We start from the raw sequence: 20,304 nt of genomic DNA on the forward strand, positions 1-20,304 counted from the left end.
TGTTTTTATTCTCTATCTCTCTCTTTTTCTCCTTCCCTGCTCTGTCTCTTGAAGATCTCTGCCTAAGGCCAAGAATCAGATGAAGCAAAGTATCTCAGCACATTTTTGCAGGCTAGAGCAAACTGCCACATCAGCAAGCTAAGTAAATGGAGGAAGGTGAAAACACTTAGTGAGTTCTGCAGAAATATCCAGCCTCTTTTCCAGAGAATAACATTTCAACAGCTGGCACAAAGACAGTCATCATAAAGTGAATACTGAACCATTGTTCCCTCATGAAATAGGAAACAGGCTGTAAGATAACTTCTCAGTATCTCATATTCTCTGTTGCCTATGAATCACTACTTCTATTTTTGTCATTAGAAACTGGTAAGCTAAAGGGTTTGTGGGTGTTCATTTATCTGATGATTTCCACACTGGATTCTCCCCCTTGATTTTTTTTATGCTATCTTATTCTTTCTTTCAAAAATCACAGTGCTCTCCAGACTCAGAGAAGGATGAAAGGAATTCTGCAGTCATTTCCCAGTTTGGGAACTCTCTCTCTCTCTCTCTCTCTCTCTGTGTGTGTGTGTGTGTGTTTGTTCCTGGAGGGAAAGTATAGTCGTAGCATAATATAAAAAGCAAAAACAAAAAACCACACATTTATCTAGCAGCTGGTTTTATTAGTGATTTCTGGGACTTTTACAAAAGAGAAAATGCATACACAAAAAATAACAGATAAAAGTATAATTACATTCGGAGAGTTTAAAGTATGTAAAAATATACTTGAGTTATTTATTAGCTTATTTACTTCTTTTCTTCCTCCCAAAAGATGGTAAAATGGCATAAAGCATGCCTCTCTTGGGAGAGTTGGAGTGCCATTACCAAGAGGAAGTGCTGTTCTCTTGCTGGAGGTAGTATTTGGACAAGAATGTAGGACAGTGACCTTAGCATGCAGGCAGGTTGGTATGGAAGAAAGTGCTCTTTCAAGTAGTTTTGTCCCAAGTCATTTGAGATTTCAAAGGTAAGCACCAATGCTTTGAATTGATCCAAGAAATAAATAGTCAGCCAGCGACTTATTTTTTCAAAGACTGTTGTGATATGATCTGAATGAACAGTGCCAAACAAAACTCTGCTCACAGCCTTCCATAGTAACTGGAGCTTTAAGAACACACCATGCAATAATTCAGACAGAATGTTATCAGAGCATGGATAACTATGCCTCTATTGTGGTTTAGATAGCTTAGTAAGTTAGGTATCTGGCTGTGGAGGAAGAGGTTGGGAGTTTGATTCCCTACTGTGTCTCCTGGGAGAAATGCAAGCCTGGAGCAAGTTGCACAGCCCCAGAGCACCCCCCAGAAGAAGGGAATAGTAAGCTATTTGTGAGTAATATCTAGTTTGAAAACTCTAGAAAGGCTTGCCATAAATCTGAATGGACTTGATTACACATTATTACTGTAAATTAGGAAAAAGAAAATCCGTTGCTAATGCAATAGTTGTCTGTTGAATTTGAATTATATCCAGGCCAATCTGTCACTTTGTAGATTGGAGGGTGCTCCTTCTAGCTGACAGTGATGGGCACTGTAGTCTAATACATTCTGAGGATGTCACACTGGGGAAGATAGTCAAAGTGTGATTGTTTGTTAGATTTACATGACTGAATAAACACCTGTGCAAACAATATCAACAAAAAGCCCTGCATGTACCTGGGTAATATCTATCCTAGAAATTTTCTCTTTATGGTTGTGTGGTGGCTGGGTATGGAATCATGTTAATACTCATTAATATCTATGAGTCCTCATTTGTAGTTTGAGATGAGGCCAACAGGCCAACTAGAAGTGATGTAAGAGAGGTGTGATTAGCGGATCCCCTTGTGTCTTTTTCTTTATTTCAAACCAGGCAGAAAGGGTTGCTGCTATTGCTAATTTAATCAGGGAAGCGGTGCTGTGGTTAATTGCAATTAGAGAAGAAAGAAATCTCAAACAGAGAAAGGGGAACGGTCTTAAAGCTACTTGTCCAATTAAACTGGAAAGCAGTTTTTAATTGTTTTCTAAATGTCAGGAGGAGCTCCCGTTATGGACCTCTTGCATTATGTATATAGGCTTGTTACTTTTCAAGAGCACATCTTCCATTGTCAGAGCTCTTGACAATGACTCTTCCCTCTGTCACTACTACAGAAAACTAAAAGACAGTTTTAAATAAATCTTATCTCTATTAGTAGTTGGCAGATGCAAGAAGGATATTATGTTATGTATAACAATTGCATTCTCCATTTGCAAGAGTTTTCCCTTCAGACAGTACTGTAGCAATTTCTAACTCATAACATAGTATACTTCTCATACAACTTCTGTATATGTGTGTCTGTAATCTTCTGAAAAAAAAAACAGCTCACTATAGTTTCTGGTTCCTTGGGCATCAAAAGCCTGATGTTTCCTGAAATAAATGGTTATCAAAAGAATTAGGAACTCTTTAGGAACTCTTTCACTGAGCATGAATGTGTAAGGAAATTGCAGCTTTATGTTATTTTGCAATATGCAGAACTGTGTGAAGTGCAAAATTCCTCAACAAATTTGGTGACGTGAGAGTGACTCAGGATAATAAATACATAGCTGAAACAACTTGAGACTCCCTAACCATATTATCTTGCACACACAATAATCTAAATAAATATAATCCTGATCCCTTTTTTTTCTTATCAGTTCATTCATTTGCCAGGTGACAAACCTCAGGAATAAAACAGAAGGGAGTGGAACACAGACAATTGCACAGAGTCAACACCCCCTCATCCCTTCCATGCAGTCTAAACCTTTTTTTGGGGTTCCTTAGGATCAGATTATACACTGCGGGTGGCACATCATGAGAAGTTGATATCCTGCTTCCAGAGATGTGAGTTTAGCTTTCATGGTTGAGCAAAAAATATTTTCAAACAATCCCTGATTTATTTCCTAGTCACCTCTTACAAAACAAAGCAACCTTGCTTGAAAATTTCAGACGTGAAAAATTTGTACTGTAACAATGACTTGTCTTCTGCCACTTCAGGAATCCCCTACTCCAGTGTTATGCTATCAACAAGGTATAGTTTGATTCTCAACCAGGGAAAAGCCCAGGGGTGGGGTTGATGTTATCACATGATGTTTCCTCCCTTCACTTCATAATTCAAACATTTACACATTTTTCCTGTTATGTAGCTGGGTAGGTAACTGTCCAGATCAGGATAATTGGCTTGTTAAATGAAAAAAACAGACCTTTCCCCCCCTGTTTAACATGGATTTTTATTTTGAACTTAAGCCAAAATATAGTAATACAAAACAGTACAATGATTCTACCAATCAGGGTAGAAAGAACTCATCCTTAATATACTTAATATACAGTAGGTTTATAGGAGATTTAGAATGCATCAGCTTTAAAATAACACTCTCTGCTGCAGGCCCTGACATGACCATTTTATAGTTTCAGTGATTTAGGTAACTGGAGCTAGAACTTGGGAGTTTGATTCCTGAGAGTACGGAGTCTGTGTAGTCGTGGGCAAGCTGCACAGTCCCAAGGCACCCCCAGAAGAAGAGAATGGTAAACCATTTCTGAATACTCTCTACCTGGAAAACCCTGAAACGGGTTGCCATGTGTCAGAATTGACTTGTCAGCATATGATGATTAAAAGAAAGGTAAACAGGAAGTGCCTAGATGTTTCTGATTTGGTTTGCTTTATTTTGTGGGTGGAGGATTGAAAAAGGTGCTGATGCTGAAATTGTCACTGCTGGAGGCCTCCAGGAAGGGAAACTGGGATCGTTAAAGCAATAAAATAAAATTAAATAAAATAGAAGAATAAGAACAGTTTTAACAACTATTTGTTATGGGAGGCTCAGGAATGGATTTGGGTCATTCAAAAAATTAGGGAACATTCAAGCTTGTTCCACATATTGCCCATCCCCACAAGAAATCAAACAATTTGAATGTTTGTGCTGTCATCTCAGCACGCAAGCTTTAAAGATTGCTGTGTGGTGCAAATCCTGGATGATATCACACTGGCATTAGCAGTGGTAGAACCCATTTTCTCCCCAACCATCCAGGTGTTCCAAGGTACTATGTCTGTCATCAGCAGGTAAGTGAAGCAGCACCTATGCCTGCCACTATATATAGTCAGTATCAAGGTGTTAAAAGAATAAGTGCCAAATACCTGCTTCATGGTGATGTACACTAAGAGATGTCTGAATTGTGCATGATAGTATCATCACTGTTTTGGCATGAAAATACCTAGTTTTGCCTGTATTCTGGGAAAGGTTGCTCATTCCCACCTCTTTAGTTTTGAGTGAGAATAATTGCACAAAATATGTTTTCTAGTCGACATATCTGGGGTTCACACTTGGTCTTATTAGTATGCTGGGCAGAAGAACTCACAAACCCATATCTGCCATGTAGACTGTCATTGGCTTGATAAGCATGTGAAGAAGCCTTATATTTCTAACAAAATAGCACTAGCCTTCAGTTTAGAGAAGTAATTTTAAAAATCATAACTCCCAGAATCTTCCAGCCATTGACCATGTTAGCTATTGGATTGTGGGATTTGTAATCACTCAGTTTTTATTTTTTTAATGCCAGTTCATTTTGGATGTAAAGCTTAAGAGAGTATGTGTATGACTCTGCCAACTGGCACTCTCTCACACACACTCGCACACATCATTTCCTTTCTCAGTACTTGAAGCACACTACAGAATGAGTGGGAGGGGGAAAAAGTGTGACTTTGTGTGAAAACTGATTTCCTCAGTGAAAACTGTTTTTTAAAATAATTTAGTGAATGAAGTTGATCGTTAAACTGGAGCCAGATCTGTTGCAATACACTTGCAGCTATTTTGAGTCCAATTGTGACACACTTCAGTGCAACTAATGTTTTTTTGTTTCATGGAGAGACATAGCCTTCCAACAACTTTGTTTTGGGCAACCATCTTTCTTGTTTAATTTTTACTCATTTTCCCCAAAATAATAAATGTATCTGTGATGCTGAAGCTTTGTGACTTCTTTTTCCTAATAAACCAGGTTGCCCCTTTCCTTATTTTATCATTAAAAATTCTCACTGATTCATAATCTGGATCTAATGACATATATAGGATGGCTAAAGCACACTACCCTAAAACCGTTTTGAATCATGAGATGTCCTCGTATATCACTGTGTTGGCTTTTATATCCGATTTGTGAATGGTCATTTTGGGTGTTCTACCCTTTAATTTGGCCAAGCATGCTAAACCATAGCCACTTCTAAACGTGTTTAGAAGTGGTTAGCTTGGTTTTCATCTCTCCAGCAAGAAGAACTACTATGTGAAATGCAGATTCGGAGACCTACATTTGAACTTGTCCTTGGGAAGGCAGGAAGGCCTTTGGCCTGAATCTGTTGAAAATGCTTTTGTTATAGACCTGATTATGCCTTAGATGTTCGCCAGTGTGAACAACAACATCTGTTTGAGGTTTTTGTTTTTTTAAGAACACCAACGCATACCTCCAGGATCTTGCACTGGAGCAAAGAAATGCTGAGAAGTACCTGTAATATCCTGACCAGATTGCCATGTAACTTTACAATATGTTATAGGCATACTACAAAAAGGCCCTCCTGAGTATTTTGGACTGTTTGTGGAAGAATCTTTATCTTTAGCCAAAAAGACAATATTTAGATTGTAGGTTGGCAGGGCCTTTGTTCCACAATGACAGTATACTGGTGCCTCTCCGGCTTCAGGGAATCCATCTGTCTCTCTCCCCCTTTCTTTCTTTTTGGCCGTACTTTCCTATTCTGTTTTTAATAACTCTTTAATCCTTTGCGGTCTTTTTTAAACATAAGAAGTACATAGAACACAGAGCTGCATGTCTAAGTTGATTTTCCTTTTTTTACTTGTGGTCCATTGAGAACTAACATTCACTCTGTGATGTTCTACAGATTCACAAGTGTAATTTACTTTCCGTCTGGAGGGCTGCTGGGTAGTTTATAAGGTTTCACCCAAAATTCCTCATCCTGGTTATGGTGATAGGCTTTTAGTCCCAGATTTTAATGATCAAATGTCTCTCACACACATCTCATTAAAAAAAAAGCTGGAGAGATCAGTGGTTTAGGAATCTGGCTTCAAAGTCAAAGGTTGTGAGTCTGATTCCCCACTGTGCCTCCTTGACAAGGGCTGGGCTCAGTGATCGATACGATCCCTTCCAGCTCTGAAATTCTAAGGTTATCATATAATTTAGCAGTTTAATTGTGGCTAAAAAGGGAATAACCTTATATATATCTGTACCATCTCTCTGTATTCTGGTCTAGGAAGTGCTAACAGAACACTTTAAATGATTTCAGACTTGTATAATGTTACATATGGCAAAAGCTGTTGGGCATTTTTCTTAATTCAGCAATATATTTATTTAATTATACTGTAAATTGACTCACAACCTAAGCTATTTGATTCAATGCAATCAACAAGGTAATATTTGTAGCAGTCTCAGATGCTAATGACTTGAAGAGTAGGTAGCTCTGACAGTTGCCATCTTGGAGCATTTCCTACATTATTTATCAACAAAGTTGCCCCCTTGTTGTTACATGCCATCCAAACCAACTTAGGGTAACTCTAAAAGGCTTTCAGGGTGACCTATGTAAGGACTGGCTTTACCAGTTTCACTCCCCCAGTGAGTTTCCATGGCTGAACGAAGATTCAAACCCTGGTCTCCAGAAAGTATGTGTATTAAAAGAGTGGTTTTGACATTGCTACCCCAGTGAGATCCATGGCCAAGTAAGGATTTAAACCCAGGTCTCCTGAGCCCTAGTCATCAATCAATATGCTTTACCATACTAACTCTCACATCAATGTGTACCTCTGTAACCCCTTTTTCTTCTCTTCTGAAAAGCCTGAATGTCACTCAGATATATTTGTTTTTGTATGCCTAGATTTCTTTACACATACACACTAATACAAAAACTTTGGCTCAGAAATATTTTCCTAACTAAGCAGAGCAAAGCAACCAAATAAATAAATAAATAAAGAGACAGTAGCAAAATGTATTTTAATTAAATGTAGCATTTTTTCTGCCCAGGAAAAATAGTGCTTTTGGTATGGGAGCCAGGGCAGGCTAATCTGTTTTGCTGCTGAGACACACACAAGTTGGCTGCCGCCCTCAGTTCTGTGTACAGAAGCTGACCAGATTGGCAGTTGAGCCATTTGTCTATACTGCCTGGCGTCCTCTACCTGAGCTGAAGGCGGCCGCCCTATGTTTAGGGGCACATACCTGTTTTCCAGCATATTGCTGGTGTTCCTCAACCCCCAGGATTGTCTAACCCATGTTCCCTGAAGCCCTGTGGGAGAAAAGGAGGCCTTGTTGTATGAGGAAGATGGGAACAATGGAGCCTGTTACTGGGATCTGTGAAAACATTTCAGAGAAGGGAATCATTCTGAAAAAATATTTTTATTAAAAAGCTGCTTTAAAAAAAATTCATTGTAGAGGTCTTTTTAAAAAAGGTATTGTTTCCTTAGAAAAGTTAACTTTCAGCTCACTTTGGAAAAAATAACCCAGTCTCACATGTTAAGAGTTCAGAAGCATATGGTATGAATATCCTGCACATTTACCTGTATTTCCTGACACACCTTGAACATATCAGAGAAAACTGTTTTTCTCTGATGTAAACAGGAGATTAATGTAGTTAGACTTGGGTCAGTTCTCAAAACTTCAGTATTCTGCATGAGCTGAAATACAAGCTGTGGGACAAACTAATGCTAATAGAGCAAGACTGTGGCTGGATTTCCCAGTACCTTTTTATGTTTCCAAAAAACATGGGGCAAGGAAGTGCGGGCTGGGTTCACACTGGGAGGAGAGGAGAGTTTAATCTTATAACATTTCTCTAATGCAGCAGAAGTCACAGAGTCTGAGGAGAAGTCATGCTTTTTAACTCCTGTCTAATACCAGGTCTAGGAGAATAGAATTTCTATTGGGCACTCAGTCCAGAAAGAAAGGGTTAATTTCCCTTTCTTCCTGCGCAACAGCCCCCATATAAATGGAGTCGGAATAACAACTTTGAAAGATGCAGTCCCTGAAAATTCCCTGCTTTGTGCGTAGCTTGGCCCGCTGGAAGTTGCTGTTTTCTCATGGGTTGTAACACTGCCAACCTAACAGGCACAGAGTCCCTTACTGCTACCTTTCTCTACTGCCAAGCAGATGCACCTGTTTCTGCATCACAGATTTTCACAATAAAATGGCAACTCTAGCCGCCTAGAGTGGTCCTGACCCGACCAGATAGGTGGGATATAAATAAAATAAATAAATAAATAATAAATAAATTGTTGTGCAGCCCAGACATCCTTTTTTTCAAATTTAAATCTGCTGTTTAATTGGAAGATAAGGCGGCAGGTGTAACATCTGTCTGTACCACGTGGCAAATAGTGTGAGGTGGATACAGCAGTCAAGGAAATAATGAGGAGGAATAAATGTTGCTCCTTTTTCTCTTGTTACAGTTGAAGAATTCATAGTTATACCCACTTTCTTCAGTTTGCGACCTGTCAGCCCTAGTTGAACGGGCAGGCATTTAAATGGATACAAGGCTTTCTGGTGATATATCAGGAAAAATGCAGTGTATCCAAGTCTGGGCTTGAATGCATAGTGAAGCATTCAGTGACCTTAGCAAGGCTCAACTCGCATCTCCTCTCTGGACTCAACAATACCTGAAAGTTAAGGCCCTGCTTTTAGTCTGGGACTCTTTATCTGCCTCCTGTGCAGTGTCCATAGCTCTATTTGTTGTCATGTGCTGTCAAGTTGCCTCTGATTTATGGTGATCCTATGAATGGCTGATCTCCAAAATGTCCTGTCCTCAACTGCCCTGCTCAGCTCTTGTAAGCTTAAGCCTGTGGTTCCTTAGACAGTTAGTCCATCTCGTATTTGGTCATCTTCTTTTCCTGATGCCTTTCCCAGCATTATGGTTTTTTTTTCTCCAGAGAATTCTGCCTTCCTGTGATGTGCCCAAAGTAGGACAGCTTCAGTCTCAACACTTTTACTTCCAGAGATAGTTCAGGTTTGATTCAATCTAGGCCCCCCCCCTAGAGTGAACATGTAATTAATTATCACATTTGTCTTGTTCCACACTGAACAAATTAACTTGTGCTTCTTGGGAGAAACTGCTCCATCTTACTTTTCTGTACAACCTAAAGTGACAGAAACCAGAGCTTGCAGGAATAAATAACTTTTATTTTGAATTTTACAGAGGTAAGTACTGTAAACTAGAAGGCTTTAAAAGTTCTGATTTTCAAATTTATTCAACCAGATTCTTGGACTAGTTATTATTACAACAGATAGTACCACATGAAAGACAGGATGTTTGGAATCTGGCATATGACGTTTTTATTAGTTCAGAGAATAGTGCCTTATCATACTGGTTCCCTTATAGTCCATTGCTATAGTGAGATCTACTAAGCTCATGGGCTTATCCCCAAATCCTATGACTCAGCCTCAGACTGATATTCAATACTCACCTGGATGTATGCCATATTGGCTTCAACAGGACTTAGTTTTTGGGTAGACAGAAGTAGGCATTTTCACTTTTTGGGAATTAGACTATTGAAATTATTTCACAAACCTAGGATCTCTATCCAATCTGCTACATCTTCTTATTAATTTTAATTCCATGCTACATTTTCTAGACCAGGGATAGGCAAACTGTGTACCCACAGATATTGTTAAACTATAATTGCCAGAATCCCTCATCACCGGCTGTGCTGACAAGGGCTGATGGGAGTTGTAATCCAACAACATCTTGATGATTCTGTTCTCTGGGACTGAGATAAAAGGGACAGAGTAGTCTCATTGGGAAGAAAGCACACCAAGAGATGATGCAGATCAACAGGGTGGTGGTGGTTGGTTCACAGATTAGATAATGGTGTGACAGCAGAACGGAGGCCAGTGAAGTTACTCCATGCCTTGTTTGCTCATACATGAAATGTTCTTGCTTAGATGAGAATTTGAGGCAAATTCTCCAGTCTGTCTTTATTTATTAGAATAGATTTTATAAAGGTGTCTCCAAAATTTTAAAATGATGCTCTTCCAATTTGGTCTTAAACACATTTACAATGAAGTAGCTGAACAGAACCTTTACTTGAATTAACAGTACACCTTCAAACTCTTGAAATGGAACCAGGTTGTGAAATTATGCTTTGATTGTTATTAGGCCTCAGATTTCCTTCACACTGTGAGAAAGGAGCCACGCCTTCTTCCCTCCACCATAGTCCCTCCACGCAAGAAGTCTTATATAAACCTATTCCATCCCTTTTGGGTCAGAAGAAGGATGCCTTGCTATCATACAAGGTTGCACAAAACTCTTGTGTGACTTATTATGGCCACGAAGGATGTAAACATGCTCCTTACATTATGGAAAGGGGTTCGAAGGCTATGTGTGTGGCATGCACTGAATAAATATGCCAGTTCTGAAGATACTGCAGCAAATTCTCGACAGTTAAAAGTAAAAATACAGTGCAGACAATACCCAGCTTCCATGTGTTGCTGTCAAGAGCACAACAGTTACATTTTGCATTTGATTGGGTTTTTTTCAATACGGTTAAATACGGTTAAAGGCATCTGAATTTTCACTTCCTTACAAATGATTTATTTGGTGGCCACCATCTCACCACTTGATAATAATGATCTTGGGGGCTTGGGATAATAACCAGCCGTTATTGAGCTACTAGAAGAAAATCTTGTGAATTGATAATCCAGCGGTAAATCTGAAAGAAACAAACATACCATGACTTGATTAAGTATGCAGCTCATATCAAATCTAAACAAAACCAGTGAGCTAGGAAGAGTGCCATTAGTTCTGCTTCAGCTCTTTACAGTATCTGTGTGCTTATTATTGTAAGAATTTAATCAGATCACATGATTATATATTTGGCATACAAAGTTTATACGCCTCAGCATGATACTGATAATTTAGCTTATTCTATTGGGAACACCAAATATTATTTAAAATCTTACAAAAGTAATATTGCTTTACCCATATATTATATGTTGCACAGTTAAGTATAGTATTCACTAATGCTTAGGAGTAATAAAAAGACTGTCCTAGAATACCAAATCAAAGAAAGCATTCTATTTTTACTCAGTTTGAATGAAAATGAGCAATATTTTGCTACTTGCAACCCTACATGCCCTTCTGTCCCCTTTCTTTCTTGCAATACAGTGGTGCCTCGCTTAGCGATGTTAATCCGTGCAGCAAAAATCGCTACTATGCGATCTCATCGCTAAGCGATTTTTAAAAGCCCATAGAAACGTATTAAAACGCGTTTAATGCGTTCCTATGGGCTTAAAAACTCACCTTATGCGAAAATCCTCCATGGGGCGGCCATTTTCGGTGCCTCTAAAGTGAGGCAAAACAGCGGGCGGCCATTTTGGAACCGCTGATCAGCTGTGCGAAAATGGGGCCTTTGGGATGATCGCGGGGGAGCGCTCCCCCGCGATCATCCCAAAGGCCCCATTTTCGAACAGCTGATCAGCAGGGGCTTTGTGATGATCGCGGGGAAGCGCTCCCCCACGATCATTGCAAAGCGAATTTTCCCCATAGGGGCCATTGCAAAGCGATCGCTCTTGCGATGGCAAAAAGTCCATTGCAAAGTGATTTAGTCGTAAAATGGAGCGATCGCTATGCGAGGCACCACTGTAATATGAAGCAGCCACAGTGTGAAGTGTACAAAACTCCGATGATCTTGCTGCACAAACTGACATAGCTACTCATCCAGCAATGGCAAAAATGTGAGCAAAGAAACGAAGAGATTTCATTGTAAAGTCTGTTGACACCATGACACTTCTAAATCATTTTTATAACGTGTCTTTTATAAAGGGCCTGAAACAGGATCCGTGGGTAACTATTAGTAAATAACATAGGGGCAGATTTTTAATTGGGGCTGCATATGCACATAATTCCAACTGTATACCTGAAGGCATACAGATGCAGAAAGAAATTCTTTTTCACCTAAATAAAGATAAGCCTGGACTTGCTTTCTTGCATATCACAGCTAATGGCATCAAAGAATGCAGTTTCCACTGATTCAAAGCCAACACTTACTGACTTTGAGGAATATAAATCCTTTGCTGAATTCCAGGCTGTGAGCTGGAGGCAGTCAGCCTATGGCAAGGGTCAACCTCGACAACCTTCCACAACTCCTTCAAGTGTTTGCCAACCAGGAGGGTATTTCTGGCAACCCTTATTGGGGCACTACCCAGGAGAGGATGAGCCCTTGGCAGGGGTTACTACAGTGGCTGCACAGATCCCAGGAGTCTCTAAAGGTGGGAAAGAAGGAAAACCTTCAGGAGGGGAAGGGGGGCAGTATAAAAGGGGAATAAGTGGTCCACAAGAGGGAGGAGAATGAAGTTGAAGAGAGGAAGAAAGAGGTATGGGCTGATGCTTGAGAGTGCTCAGTTTGCAAAAAGGGGCCCTGACATCTAGAGGTCATATCTATTAGGATTATATTGGACACATACAAAAAACCCAAAAAGAAATGCAAGCACCAGTAAACCCACTATAGCTGATTCAGAAGACTTTTGGATCAGCCAGTCCTTAAGCCCCCAGTGGGGAGGACTAGGTCCACACCAAAGGAGCCTTGCCCTGCCCTGACTGGATGTGGGAGCCAAATACAGACAGATAGTAACTGCTGATCCTACATCAGGAGAGCTGTACTTGGACTGGCAGGAAAGCTGTTGCTGCCTTCATGGGCAATCCTCATGTACACAGTTTCAGAAACTTCCTTAAAAAAACTTTTATCATATTTAAACAAATGCATTTTTCCAAGCAAAGCATCAAAGTAAAGCTGTTGGTTTTAACTAGGCCGTGATTCTTCGCCGCCAAAAGGAAAACAAACAGAGGAGTTAAGTGCAGTTTATGTACACTACACACACCCTGACCTACCAATAAGGTCAAAACAATAGTAGGAGGAAGGTGATGCTCTGATTCAAATGGATAAGCGCGATGCACTTGGCAAGATTGTGAAATATTTTGGTTCCTCTGACAAAAACATATAGCAAATTGCAGACAAGAGCTTGGGGAAAAAGATAGTAACTGAAGACAGAGGAACAATAACATTCAAGAGGTATGCACAGTAAGAATTGCAACAGGCTGCATGAATAGATGATAGCAGGAAACAGAATAATTCTTTTTCTTTCCTGACAGCTTATTGTCACAGAAACAATATTGAACAACTGTATATATTTATCTAGTCATTTCTTTTGTTAATATTTTAAAAATATTATTTCTTCTTGGATGTACATTTATTTCTTTAAGGGGAGGGAACTAACTCAGGACTATTTCTGCTTCCTATATTCTATTCCCATTAGTTGATCTTCCACACAGTGTGGATTTCGAGCTAATAGATCCACAATCGACATGTTATTTTCCCTCAGACAGTTGCAGGAGAAATGTAGGGAACAACAGCTGCTCTTTGTGGCCTTCATAGATCTCACAAAGGCCCTTGATTTGGTTAGCAGGGACGGCCTTTTTAAAATACTTCCCAAGATTGGATGTCCACCTCGACTCCTTAACATAATCAGGTCTTTTCATGAGGGAATGAAGGGCGCTGTAGTTTTTGATGGCTCAACATCAGATCCCTTTGATATCAGAAGTGGAGTGAAACAGGGCTGTGTCCTCGCGCCAACCCTTTTTGGGATCTGTTTTGCTGTCATGCTGAAGCATGTCTTTGGAACTGCAAGAGGAGGTATCTATCTCCAGACTAGATCAGATGGAAAGCTCTTTAAACTCTCTAGATTGAGAGCAAAGACCAAAGTCCAGCTGAAATGCATGCAGCACTTCCTCTTCGCCAATGATGTAGCTGTTGTCGCCCATTCTGCTGACTTCCATGACTTCCAACTCATGAATAGTTTTAGGAAGGCCTGCGAAGACTTTGGATTAACAATCAGCCTGAAGAAAACACAAGTCATGGGCCAGGGTGTGGACTCACCTCCCTCTATTAACCACACAAGAATCGGAGATTGTTCATGACTTTGTGTACCTTGGCTCAATGATCTCTGACACTCTCTCCCTAGATGTCAAGCTGGATAAACGCATTGGCAAAACAGCTACCATGTTCTCTAGATTCACAAAGAGAGTATGGCCTAACAAGAAGCTGACAGCATATACCAAGATCCAGGTCCATAGAGTCTGTGTCGTGAGCACACTCCTGTACTGCAGTGAGTCTTGGACCCTTTGTGCACGGCAGGAGAGGAAGCTGAACATGTTCCATATGTGTTGTCTTCAACACATTTTGTATCACCTGGCAAGATAAAGTTCCGAATAGAGTAGTCCTAGAACGAGCTGGAATTTTTAGCATGTATACATTACTGAAACAGTGACATCTATGTTTGTTTGGGCATTTTGTGTGAATGGCTGATGGTCATATTCCTAAAGATAGAGAATTAGTGCCCCAGAGGCAGACCACAGCTGTGATACAAAGATATCTGAAAGCAGGATCTGAGGGCCTTAGGAATGGACCTCAACAGATGGGAACCTTGACATCTGAGTGTTCAGCCTGGAGGCAGGTGGTGCATCATGGCCTCTCCCATCTTGAAGGGACACTTGTCCAGCAGGCCGAGGCAAAGAGGCAGTCCTGAACCCAGCAAAATCAGGGAGCTGGACAGGGGACAGATTGTATTTGTCTTCAGTTGTCACTCTCGAATTGGCCTTCTCAGTCACACTAGATGTTGTTCCAAGTCCTCCATTCAGAGCACGTTACCATTGTCTCTTGAGATTGAAGGATGCCTAATCGAAAGTTGATCTTCCACTTTTTTCCCAGAATAAGAGCATATAGCCCATTGCATGCTGACCGTGAGAACCAAGAAGAAATATTTTAGTCCTGCTGGCTATCACACTTCCAAAATTTTGTTGTAATATGGGAGACACCTGATCTGCTTTTTGAAAGACCAAATGCTAAAGTCCATTGCTGAAAAAATACAGAGATTAGATCCACAGGTTTTTCAGATCTTGCTTTGGATCATAAAGAAGCCAGGGCTGCACACCTAATCTCACAAAGTGTTTGCTGCACTTAAGGATGTATTGTTCCTGAATATAGGCTAACAATGTGAGGACTGGAAAAAGCCAATCCAGAAGTTAATTCCGCATTGGGGCACTGTATACTGTACTTCTTTAATGACATCGAAAAGACTTATCAGCCATTCTTCAGATGTGGTCCTCATAACAGTTTGCAAATATATATATATTAAATTACAAAAATCGAAATCAAACAATGACAGTGGGATGCCAAGTGCTGACAGCAGAAAATGACTACTTGGGAAGATCATTTATTCTTAAATAACACAATAAATCATTGAAACTGCAATCAATTATCTTAATCTTTTCTTCATTTCTTTCAAGTTTATCTTGAAATAAATAAAAATTGAAGAGGAGGGGAAGATTTGGACAAAATTAAAAAGGGTTATCCAGTGCCCCAAATAAAAGATGGCCCTAAGTAAGGAAGGGGGTTCCATAAGCATCGTGCTGCAAGTGAAAATGAGCCAGTTCCTGGTTCCCAAACACATCCATTCAGATTCTTACTGATTTAGGGTTCTTGGCATTTTAGTCTCCACCAAGCAAACAGAATTTGTTAGAGCTATCTGTATAACAGTAAATATTATCAGTGTTTCCCCAATGTGTGAAGTAGAGTTTTAAAATCATCCAACAAAAACTCTACCATAGAAAAGGCAAAGGTGAGGGCAGGAGTCCTAGTCTGCCTTTCTTTTCTGTCTCCTCTTTCTCAAGGGGCAGAATTCTGAGTAATTAGAGGCAAAATATCCACTATCTAGAAGGAGCTACAGTAGGGTAGAGCAGATCTGCCGGTGAGAAAATCCATTCTGGAGGGCCTGGAAAAATCCATCTTTTAACGTTGTTGTTTAGTCGTTAAGTCGTATCTGACTCTTTGTGACCCCGTGGACCAGAGTATGCCAGGCCCTCTTGTCTTCCACTGTCTCCCAGAGTTGGGTCAAATTCATGTTGGTAGCTTCGGTGACACTGTCCAACCATCTTGTCCTGTGTCCGTCCCCTTCTCCTCTTGCCCTCACACTTTCCCAACATCAAGGTCTTTTCCAGGGAGTCTTCTCTTCTCACGAGATGGCCAAAGTATTGAAGCCTCAGCTTCAGGATCTGTCCTTCCAGTGAGCACTCAGGGTTGATTTCCTTCAGTACGGATAGGTTTGTTCTCTTTGCAGTCCAGGGGACTCTCAAGAGTCTCCTGCAGTAGCACAATTCAAAAGCATCAATTCTTCGGCGGTCAGCCTTCTTTATGGTCCAGCTCTCACTTCCATACATCGCTACTGGAAAAACCATAGCTTTGACTATGCAGATCTTTGTCGACAAGGTGATGTCTCTGGTTTTTAAGATGATGTTGAGGTTTGTCATCGCTTTGCTCCCAAGAGTGAGACATCTTCTAATTTCGTGGCTGCTGTCACCATCTGCAGTAATCATGGAGCCCAAGAAAGTAAAATCTGTCACTACCTCCATATCTTCCCCTTATATTTGCCAGGAGGTGATGGGACCAGTTTTTTCTTAGTTTTTTTTTTTTTACGTTGAGCTTCAGACCATTTTTTGTGCTCTCCTCTTTCACCCATATTAAGAGGTTCTTTAATTCCTCCTCACTTTCAGCCATCAGAGTGGTATCGTCTGCATATCTGAGGTTGTTGATATTTCTCCCTTGTCTGGCTCAAGGTCAGCAACTACATTATCTGGGTTGTCCGGGACATCCAAATCTTTCTATTATAATTCCTCTGTGTATTCTTGCCACCTCTTCTTGATGTCTTCTGCTTCTGTAAGGTCCCTACCATTTTTGTCCTTTATCATGTCCATCTTTGCACAAAATGTTCCTTTAATATCTCCAATTTTCTTGAACAGATCTCTGTTTTTTTCTTTTCTATTATTTTCCTCTTGTCTCTCCTTGCTATTCTTTCAACATACTGCATTCTAAATACCTATGTTCCCCTCACAGGCCCCTCAGCCTGGAACTATCAGAGCTGATCTTCCCCACGGTATGTTTCATACCTGCTGTAGTTATGAAGGGAGTGTAGAAACTGCAAGACGAATAAATAAAATATTTGAAATCCACCAGGATGAAAAGTAAATCTCTACCCACCCGTCCTATTTTGGTGAACATGAGCTGGCAGGTCTTGGAAAGTGGCTGATTATTTGGACTCTCTTATGATCGCTCTCCATTGTTACTAGTCAATCCACATTTGCTCGGACAGTTTAGAAAAAAGATTTTTTTTCCTCTTGGCCATAATAGGTTATGAAGATAACATCTACCATTTGAGGAGATTATAGGGATTACTTTGTTTTAATATTCTACAAATCCCTGAGAATCTCAGAAAGGATTCAGAGAGAAGCACTGTGCTCCAGAGCAGGTCTTCAGCTGAAATCAGCTTATAATTATCTGGGGAGATTTCCTTGAATGTCTGACAAAACATCAACTTGTTTCCGAGGACTCAGTTTTGATAAAGAGCTGGCAAGTCTAATCTGTTTTAACTGTCTGTAAATCACTGCATAGGGACATGCCCCAACCTTTCATGCTGTCTGAATTTCTAGAAGTTTTTAAAAGGTTTCTTGTTTTTCCCCAAAGCAGCTTCAAAGTTTTGGTAGAAATGCAAACTAGCAGAAAAGAAAGTGGGGTTTCTCTTTCAGTCAAAGTCCTGTCAAATAAATTGGAAATAAGTGACCACAGTGCTATCAAATGCAATTTACATGGAAGTGGAAGTTTTGAAGGAGGTCCAACACAGATGTATTTGATTGAAAGACAAGGATGGGGAAAGGATCTCAAAAGAAAAGTTAAGAAGGCTAAATCTTTCCGGAAAGCTCAAAATTACTTCAACTGACAACAGAATATAAACTGAACTAGAATGTATACCATGAGATAGGAAAGGTATTCCAGAATTTAGCTAGTCATCAGCATAGTTAGGAACTAGTATCTTCTGAACATGAAAACTTTGTCCAAATGAGGAGAATAAAAAGAAAACACAATCTTGAACATACAAATAATGCACACAGACAATAAAGGATGCAAAAAGGAGGTAAAGGTTCCCCTTGATAATTTGTCCAGTCATGTCTGACTCTAGGGGGTGGTGCTCATCTCCGTTTCCAACCCACAGAGCTTACATTTTGCCCAAAGACAATCTTCCGTGGTCACGTGGCCAGCGCGACTAGACATGGAATGCTGTTACCTTCCCACTGTAGTGGTACCTACTTATCTACTCGGATTTTTGCATTTTGCATGATTATGAACCGCTAGATTGGCGGGAGCTGGGACAAGCATGCTGCTTATATACTGCTTCAAGCACTCTCTGGGCAGTTTACAAGTTAATTATGCAGGCTACACACTGCCTCCCCCACGAGCCGGGTATTCATTTTACTGACTTCAGAAGGATAGAAGGCTGAGTCAACCATGAGCTGGTTACCTGGGATTGAACTGGGGTTGTGAGCACAGTTTTAGCTGCAGTACAGCAGTATAACCACTGGGCCACAAGGCTCTGACATAATTTTAAAAGTCTTTAACACAAGAAACTAGCTAGAGAGACAGCTGGACTGTTCAAATATAAGAAACAGGTAAAACAAGAAGACAGGAGAAGAACTGAACATTCATGTTTGTTTTCACTGCAAAACATACAGTACAGTACTGATACTCCTGTCTGAACTTATCATTTCAAGAAGGAAGCCTGAGTAAGTGAAACAAATAGAGGTTCTTGACCCTACTGAAATACTGAAAACAAACAAATCAATGTCCAGATGGCATCCAGCCAAAAGAACTCAAATGGGAAATTGCTGGTCCTCTATCCAAAGTATGTTAACATGTTTGTATGACTGGCTGTTTTCCCAGAGAACTAGAAAGTAGCCAATGTAATGGCAGTTTTTAAAAAGGATCCAGGAAATTACAGGCAATTCAGTTTAACATTTGTTCCATGTAAACTGCAGAAACAGTTATCAAAGGTAAAAATTTCAAGCATATAGAAGAAAAGTCTTACTGGAGAAGAAGTAATGTGTCTCCTTGCAAGGCCCTTCAGAGTTTTAATAGTGTGTCAAGAACTACGTGGATGGTAGACGTCGCTTGCTTGGCTGTTCAAAAGGCTTTAAAGCAAACAGCAGTTATAGGATAAAAGAAGACACTTGTCTCATAGATGTTCAACTGATTCAAGACAGCAGCGTAAATGTGCAATGAACAGCATGTTCTCCCTAAGAATGGTATTGTGACTTGCATATTTTACCTCATTCATAAATCATCTGGAGTTTTAGGAGTGGCAAAATAGCCGAGTTTGTTGATGACATCAAATTATTTAGAACAAAAATGACAGTAAAGAGCTGCAAAACTCTTCAAAGTTGGGGAATAGTCATTAAAATGACCAATGCAGCTCAGTGTAAGGAAGGATAAAAATGAGGCACCTTCGGGCAAAAATTCCTAACTTCATGCTATCTCAGCTGGTGGTGACTGAGCAGGGAGAATCTCCTAGGGTTGTGTTGGACAGCTCAGTTAAAATATGTGGCTGCCGAGAAAAAGACAACATCCACTCAGAAAAGAATAAAATAAATAAATAAAACTGCCAGTGTCATAACGCCTTTGTATAACTCTTGTGGCGAGACCACACTCAGAATACGGTGTACAGTTCTGGTTACTGTACCCTGAAAAGAATACTGCACATCTGGAAAAGCTGCACAGAAGGGTGGCTGATCAAGGGAGTGCAGCGACTCCTATTTGTCAGGTAACGTCTTTACTGAAAACCTAAAATATTTCTCTCAACTCATTTAAACAGGAATGGGCGATGATGACAACGATGAAGGTCATATGCTATCAAGTGATCTGATTTCATGGGGACCCTCCCAGAGCTGTGCTTGTACAAAATAACTCAGAAGTGATTTACTGTTCCCTCCTTCTGGTGACTTGCCCAAGGTCACACAGGTGGCCAGTTATATAACACTATCAGCCACATATGCTCTGAGTGATCTCCTGAGAGGCAAAGTGTGGATTCAATCTCCACAGCCAGGTGCTCTAACTGACTGAGCTCTCTCTCTCTCTCTTTCTCTAAGACAGCTGTGATATTTTAGCCACTAAGACCTCTCTCTCTCTCCCTTTTTTACCAGCCAGAATGCTATTACTTATGCCCCACTGGTGTTAAGTCCTTTGGCGTAAATGTTATTGGCAAATTACTGATATGAGAACTCAGCATTTGCATTTGGCGTGATGACACCTGCAGCGTGACAACAAATGCAAGAAACATCTCAACTAGTGGCAATTTGCTGGTTTAATTCTTCAACTGGATTCCAACTGTTATTACATTACTACTAACTATCTGGAGATGTGCTCACTGAAGCTCCAGTCT

At 40.3% G+C, this 20,304-nt stretch overlaps 2 protein-coding genes across 7 annotated transcripts in view; both read right to left on the reverse strand.

Moving 5' to 3' along the window:
- The window catches only part of LOC144586492 (uncharacterized), a 1,082,363-nt gene that overhangs the window by 215,701 nt on the left and 846,358 nt on the right, over positions 1-20,304 (reverse strand). The window lies entirely within an intron of this gene.
- Positions 9,148-20,304, reverse strand: part of NT5DC1 (5'-nucleotidase domain containing 1) — a 122,973-nt gene continuing 111,816 nt past the window's right edge. For 5 of the 6 annotated variants that reach the window (XM_078384813.1, XM_020810837.3, XM_020810834.3 and 2 more), the window contains one exon: positions 9,148-10,697. In XM_078384813.1, the coding sequence (XP_078240939.1) occupies positions 10,579-10,697 (119 nt within the window). In that variant the 3' untranslated portion in view covers positions 9,148-10,578. Of the gene's footprint in view, positions 10,698-15,155; positions 20,173-20,304 lie in introns of those variants that run through there. The other variant, XM_078384817.1, reaches the window with a different exon arrangement.

The sequence above is a fragment of the Pogona vitticeps genome, chromosome 1 (assembly GCF_051106095.1).
Source record: "Pogona vitticeps strain Pit_001003342236 chromosome 1, PviZW2.1, whole genome shotgun sequence".
Lineage (NCBI taxonomy): Eukaryota > Metazoa > Chordata > Lepidosauria > Squamata > Agamidae > Pogona > Pogona vitticeps.